The sequence below is a fragment of the Podarcis muralis genome, chromosome 9 (assembly GCF_964188315.1).
Source record: "Podarcis muralis chromosome 9, rPodMur119.hap1.1, whole genome shotgun sequence".
NCBI classification, from domain to species: Eukaryota; Metazoa; Chordata; class Lepidosauria; order Squamata; family Lacertidae; genus Podarcis; species Podarcis muralis.
Window position 1 is genome coordinate 45,353,664 of NC_135663.1, and position 7,249 is coordinate 45,360,912.

Consider the following 7,249-nt stretch of genomic DNA (forward strand, 5'->3'; position numbering starts at 1 on the left):
GTACACATAATTGTGTGCTGGCTTGAAGCCTGCATTTGCAAAATGTATTACGGCTTTTAAAAAGTTGTTGTAGAATTGTTAGTCCAATGCAGCTCCAGGGAAAACACAAGTGCAGTGATATCATGATTACGAAGACCAAACTTTCTTCTTTGAACGAGCTTTGTGGTGCAGCAACATACTGAGGGTCACAAGTTCCCAACCCTTGTCTTGTTAGTTTTTCAGCTTCTCCAGACCTAGGATTCACCTCTTAACTCCAGTTTGCAAACTGGGCCCACTCTTAATTTTTTTAACTACATGTGGCTGACACTCTCTGTCATCCACACCAAAGACTAATTACACATTTCAAATACTTATAAGAAGACAGTGAAGCCTTTTTTTAAAAAAAGAACAACCCTTTGCTGGTTTAACTTTACAATTTATGTCCTTTTAGGGAAGAGAACACACTGATAAGGGCTAAGAGACTGTGCTACAAATTTGGAAATCCCTTTATTCAGATATCCTTTCTCTTACTACGAACTTGGGGAGCTGTATTTATATTTATTTAGTACCCTTCTTTTAAATGTTTTTCCTCCTTTGAATTTCAATGGGATTTTAAAAAAACCAACTTAAGACATATGTATACTGTCTCATAACCTAAAAGTTCTCTGGGTGGCTTACAGTAACTGAGTTGCCTCCTCACCTAGAAATATGGGGATTACAGATGTCAGTGAGTTTGGCATGGCATTGGGCTAGCCACCATCACTTCCAGTGCACCTGCTGGAGGGATACCAGGGGTCAAGGCCGTATCTGGGATTGATCCGTAACATACATAAAGTGGGTGCAAACACACACACCCCAGTCTTGCTGCGTGGGCGAATGCTGTTGCCCCAAAGCACCTTCCCTGGGATTCCTTTAACAGGACACCACCTTGGAGGGAGGAGCAGAGGCTCCCACTCAAGCAGGGATTTTGAATTCCAGCAGCTGGCGGGAGAGGGGAATTTGTCAGAAGCAAGATCCACAGCGGTATGGCAGGTGGTGATAGGTCAATCACGAGGCTGCAAGTGCCATATCACCCCTGGAGAGGGTGAGCAGATATTCTGGTCGGTGCCTAAAGGGGAGAATGCCCTGGATGCGGCAGCACGAGTTCCATGATGGAAGAAAGACGCAGGTCATGTACAAAATAAATAAAATGTAAATGTACAAAATAAATAAAACTAATGTACAGTGATACCTCAGGTTACATACGCTTCAGGTTACATACGCTTCAGGTTACAGACTCCGCTAACCCAGAAATAGTGCTTCAGGTTAAGAACTTTGCTTCAGGATATGAACAGAAATCGTGCTCTGGCGGCGTGGCAGCAGCAGGAGGCCCCATTACCTAAAGTGGTGCTTCAGGTTAAGAACGGACCTCCGGAACGAATTAAGTACTTAACCTGAGGTACCACTGTATATGAAGTCCTTTTAACACTCAAAGGTGCTCTTAAAATGTTAAGTATCAGGAGAAGAAGAGGAGGAGGAGGAGGAAGTAGCAATGGTGTAATTGTCACAGCCTTCCTCATACTTTGGAAAACAAATTCCTTGTTGTCCAAGCACATAAGAATACATGCCAGAAATATTTATTGCTCTTTCCATTCAGCTTTCTGGTTCTACCTCTCAGATTTTTTATTTTGGGGTGGGGGGAGAGAGATATTTGTACAAGCAAACAATAGCTGACTGGCTACAGGCTCTTTCTGTGTTTGTACAGCTGGTTTTGTATGCTTTTGGTGTGACTTTGAAATCCCAGGGGTGTGTGGCTTAATGTGTTACTTTGTTATAAGTTACCTATTAACTCATCATGCCTGGTTTTCCCCAGAATGTAACAACGTCCCATACGCAAACACAAATTTTTCAGTGCAATAGCCGTAGTAATTTACTAACAGAATAATAACAGCCGGGTGACAATGTAGATTGGGCCGAGACGGAAAAGACAAGTAAGTAAATAGCAGCTGTGATGGTGAAGAGGAAGGATCCGCCTGGGGCAATCCTGCCCAACAGCCAGACAAAGCTTGGACAAAGCCGGACAAGCTTGGAGCTGCCATTGGTGATTGCTGTAGACATTGCTGCACATTCTCTGTGCCTTTATTCTATAGAGTCCTTGGGTTCTCTTGCCCTTCTGTAGATTAACCCGTGGCATCCTCTGCTCTTCTATAATGTCCTTCGTGGCATCTAGCTCTCTGCTCTCTTTCATGCACACACCAGCTGTGGGAAGTACAAGATTCTCTCCAGTGGAAGCATTTGGTACAACTGCATAACACTTGGTGTAGTCTTCCGTGTTAATTAATATTGACAGCATAATTGTTGTTCTTGTTGTTTATAACATCTGTATTTTTCTTCTATTGTTTGATAGGGCAGGGTAAGCTGTACAGGAAGGCTGATGGTCCAAGCTGTCAACCAGAGAGGACGTAGTCCCCGGACACCTCCTAGTCAGCCGCATGCCAGAAGGTACCAAAGGCATATTCACATCTTTCCCAAGAGTTCTAACATGAGTCCTTTGGGGTTCCAATACAGAAATAAATACTTCCATGTTTATTTCTGGCAATGCTTGCCTTGATTCCCAACATTCTTGACACAGTTAACAGTTCGTCATAGGAAATTCTGTATTAGATGCCTAAAATGTTCAACCTAATCCTAATCCTGCCACTGAACTGTTTGGTAAAATAGTTAAAATGTTAAATATATGAAATGGAGACTGAAAGTGAAATTTGCGGAACACCCTAGGTGCATGTCTCGGGCTAGGGTTCCGTAGTTTGGGTGCCACTACCAAAAAGGCCTTTTCTCTGTAGTCAACTGCTGTACCTCAGAAAGTATACCTTAGTTTCCTGGCAGATTTGTGTGCAAGAGAAAGCACTGCTTAAAATACTCAGGTCCAAAGCCATTTAATGGCTGAAGGTTAAATTCCTTATCAATACATTTAAAAAAACCAACCACTATTGGGTCCATTTTGCAGAGACCTGATTCCCACATAATGTCGTCAAGCCCCAAAAACACAGGCTTCTGGGTAGGAGATCCCAGCCGCTTGACTCTTCCCCATTTATTTTGCTGCTGCACTGCACTAAGTCCAAGTTCGGCTTAGCATGTCATCCAAAACAGAGTTCCTAGTTTGGCTCTCTCTCAAGACTGAACACTAGCTGTAACAAAACTTTGTCTCATGGTTTACAGCTCTTTGTTTACCCGGAAGCACGAAACCACATGCCTAGGTCTGGATGACATGCTAAGCTAAACAATGGCTTGGCGCAGTGCAGCACAGCAACAGAACAATCAGGGGAGCAGAGCAACTGCGATTTCCTCTCTGCCAGTTTGTGTAATTGCTTAGCATGGCATTGGCCTGGTCTACACATCACACTAAGCCAAAGCAATGTATGTTAGAGGTTGCTCCAGGCTTTATGCAATCCCTGGGTTTCACTGGTGTTTGCTATGATAAACATACAAAATTAGAAGCAAAGATGCACAATCCCTATACAATATGCATGTGGACCCAGGAAAACCCTGGTGGAACTCAGTTGCTACATCAGGACAACTTTAAGCAGCAATTAGCAGCCTTGTCCTGGTGTTCACAAGAAAAAGCTTTCTGTTGCTGGGGGAATGCAAAGTAAAAAAAATGGTGGAGTTGTCTGGAAGTTTGCTGTAAGGAACTGAGATCTGGTTTCCTTTAAATTCTTTGCCACTGCTGTGTGTGTTCTGCAGAAACTAGTTAAGAGCCATGTTTTCAAACATTGCAAAGATGAAGAAAAATGTAGAAGTGTATGATAAGAGAAAGGCAAGAGGAAAAATCAAGAAAAACTAAAAGTAGTGATTCAGCCAAATATAAGAAAATGTTTGAGCTACACCCTTTGTCAGAAAATGATTAAGCATGTCCTTGCATCTCTCTCACTAAAATAAATTACACATGATAAATTTAGCAGCATAATGTCCAATTTAGGTATGTGGTGTGTGTGTTTTCAAGCTATTTGGTCCACTAGTGAGAGATTGATTTAAATGCACAATTCCACAGTCTCTTATTGATTTTCTTGTATGGGTCTGTGTAATATATCCAAAATTAATTGAAACATGATGGTGTTGCTAACATCTGGCACTTCATATATTTTCGAGCTTCTGTCAGCACTCAGTTTTGGATGTGTGCGTAACAGAGCAAACCTTATGTGACTCATAAATAGGGAGCAATTTGAATTTATGTTCTAGTAGGCATGCAGAGGTTGCCTTTTGCTCCCTTGCATCTCACTCATTTTATTGACCAGTATTGTGGTAGAGAGCCTTCTCTTCCCCCTGAAAGCCAAGAATTTGCTTAGGGTACTTAAGAAAAATTCCTCTCATCTTAGTCCAATTCAAAGTCTACTTTGAAATTAATGAAAGTTTAGGGGAGGGGTGTTGATGGTCACAGGTGAGGGAACATATGTGTGGAATCTAGTCCATCATTTTGGTCATATTTACTTTTATTTTAAAAGTATGTGCATTGTTGAGGGTTTGGGAATAATGAAAAATCTATTAACCTAAGGCTATGTAAATGGTTAGGGCAGAGCCTGGGAACGAAAATGAATGCGTTCTATCTATATATATTTTTGCAGACCTCGATCTCGATCAAGGGATAGTGGAGATGAAAATGAACCAATCCAGGAGCGTTTCTTCCGACCTCATTTCCTGCAGGCCCCGGGAGATCTGATAGTTCAAGAAGGAAAACTTTGCAGAATGGACTGCAAGGTACATTTTTAATTTTTTTTTAACATCTATAGGTCATATTCAACTGGATTTTACGATCATCATGTACTTCTTCTTCTTTTTTGTCAAATACATGGGGTTGGTCGAAATGGTGAGCCTAATAGGCATATTCCACTTGTGGAGAGTTGACGCCTGTAAACTTGTGTTGTAGTTGGATTCCTGATCAGACCACTTCGTAACTGCATAGGCTGGGTTCCAGTTCAGCTTTTTAAAGGCAGTTTTATTTCTTTCTCCAGCAGATACTGAAATTTATTAAGGCAGAGATTCATAATGTTTTATGAAATGTTATCACATGAAAAATGACATTGTAAAAGTTAACAGTAAGCACCGCTCTGGTAATGGATTTATAGATAAAATATGTGCTCCCTCTAGTGGCTTTGAATGCATGGGTTTCCAAAATAGAGCCCAAGGCTGCAATCCTGTACCTTTTATGCACTTACCAGGAAGTAAGACTAGCTGAAGAGTAGACATGCATTGTTGTAACAAAGCAAGCAGGAAGGACAGAAATATTCCAGGAGCACACCAAAAGTAATCCACACTTGTGCTCCTATTTCTAGCTAGCCTATCAAACAGATGCCACCAGATTTTCACCCTTTATATTACTTGACCTGTGAAATGAAATATGATAATTTTGCATCTATTAGATTGCTTCACTCACATGCCCAGGTGAAGGCCATAATTCTCCTGGTCGATACCTGAACCAATATTGAAGTTCTGAATTGAGATACATCTGCACAGAGAGGAAAATATAATGCATATTAGTCTGTAACATTCAGTTTTCATTCCTCCTTTGAACCCAGAGATGAGGAGCCTCAAGCCATGGGATCCAAATGTGGCCCTCTAATATATTATTTTATTTGTACCCGGTCCATCTGACTGGGTTGCCCCAGCCACTCTGGGCAGCTTCCCTCTAAGCTTTCTATCTAGTCATTAGGACTTTCCCTTGGCTTCGCCTCTTCCCCAAGATACATCTTTCATTGGCCTTACTCCACCCCCTCCTCCATATGTCCTTGAAATGAGATGCCTCTTGCTTGCCTAGGTAGAAAGATGGGTGTCTAGGCAGTCTGATTTATGTCTTGCTGCTGTAATGTTGTTTTCTGTGCAAAGGTAAAAGTTGCATCCATCGCTCTGCCCACTTCTGCCTCACTCCTCTCACCACTGGCATGAGTCCCTCAGATTTCCAATGAGGGAATGTGGCCCTTGGGCTAAAAGATATTCCTCACTCCTGTTTTATCCCACTTAAGTTTTCTTGTACAGAGGTACAATTTGAAAACGATCGCATTTGAAAGGTGCTCGGGCGCTTTGCGTAATAGAACTAAGCAATCCAGAATTTTACTTCTCTGCTTTGGAAGCCTCCCTGAGCTTTTCATGACATTGTTGCTAAAACAACATTTTATAAGCAGTAAGTATTATTAATGATGCACATCTTTCAACAAGCTGTGGTTTGTTCAAAGCATTCTGAATATGTAGTATAAGAAGTGATGAATGTATAGCTGAAATGGAATTTGAAGTTCAGTGATAAATTTCCCGACACATTCCTCCTTTCCTTTGCTTTTCTCAATACTTGGCTCCATGCAGCTGTTATGGAGAGAAAGGGATGTTGAAAGGATTGCTCCTCTTGGTAATCAAGGGCAAAAGTGTAAGGAGTTGACTGATCACGTGTGAAAGTGTTTCATTCTGTGTGTCATGATACCTAATGCTATTATGGAATGTATATTAGAAATACACTTTGCCACTGAAGGCAGGAGGTGCTTGGAAATCCTCCCACACCCTCCCCCCAAAAAAACTGGTGATGGGTTTTGATCCATTTATGGCCTTGAAGGTTAGGGAGAAATAAAAACAAGAGGAAATGTATGTAAACAGGAGGGGTTCCCCCCCCCCTCGGGAGTGGCTCTGGGCCTTCACACTGGATACTCATGAAACAAATGCTTGTATTTTTTCTATTGTCTCTCCATGCTATTGTCCCGCTGAGGTTTCTTCTGTGTTCCATTTTAAGGTCAGTGGCTTACCAACACCAGATATCAGCTGGCAAGTCAATGGAAGAGTTATACGTTCTGACAGCTCCCACAAAATGCTTGTACGGGAGAATGGTGTACACTCCCTGATCATAGAGCCTGTCACAGCAAGGGATGCTGGCATCTATACATGTGTTGCCACCAATCGAGCTGGTCAGAACACTTTCAGCTTGGAACTGATCGTTGCAGGTAACATCTCCACACCTTGCCTCCTGCCTAGCTGTACAAGACTTAATTTATTTTGGCATGCCTGAGCTCCCCAGGAATTCAGAGTTTGCTTTCTGCTGTGTTCTTTTTGAAGATGCATTTGGCCTCTTTGGCAATAAATCATCTTCCTTTTGGGGATTTTAAGGATTTGGGCATAATCAGTATTTTTCCCAAAGAGACTTTCTCAGCGGTGGGGTGGGAATTAACAAGCTCACATTTGGGGAGATGGGGGATATGTGGCTGCCATGAAATAGTGGTTTTGAGAGGGGATGGATTTCTTAAGGCCACTCTGGTCA

General features: G+C 42.0%; 1 protein-coding gene and 1 long non-coding RNA gene across 6 annotated transcripts in view; one reads left to right on the forward strand and one right to left on the reverse strand.

Moving 5' to 3' along the window:
• PALLD (palladin, cytoskeletal associated protein) overlaps positions 1 to 7,249 on the forward strand; it is a 212,872-nt gene that overhangs the window by 197,048 nt on the left and 8,575 nt on the right. For all 5 annotated transcript variants that reach the window (XM_028744022.2, XM_028744023.2, XM_028744024.2 and 2 more), the window contains 3 exons: positions 2,366 to 2,460; positions 4,581 to 4,713; positions 6,728 to 6,935. In XM_028744022.2, the coding sequence (XP_028599855.2) occupies positions 2,366 to 2,460; positions 4,581 to 4,713; positions 6,728 to 6,935 (436 nt within the window). The remainder of the gene's footprint in view (positions 1 to 2,365; positions 2,461 to 4,580; positions 4,714 to 6,727; positions 6,936 to 7,249) is intronic.
• Positions 4,708 to 6,729, reverse strand: LOC144328879 (uncharacterized). The gene is made up of 2 exons (XR_013394228.1): positions 5,390 to 6,729; positions 4,708 to 4,973 (listed from the first exon to the last, which is right to left on the reverse strand). It is a non-coding gene; the product is annotated as an uncharacterized LOC144328879 (long non-coding RNA).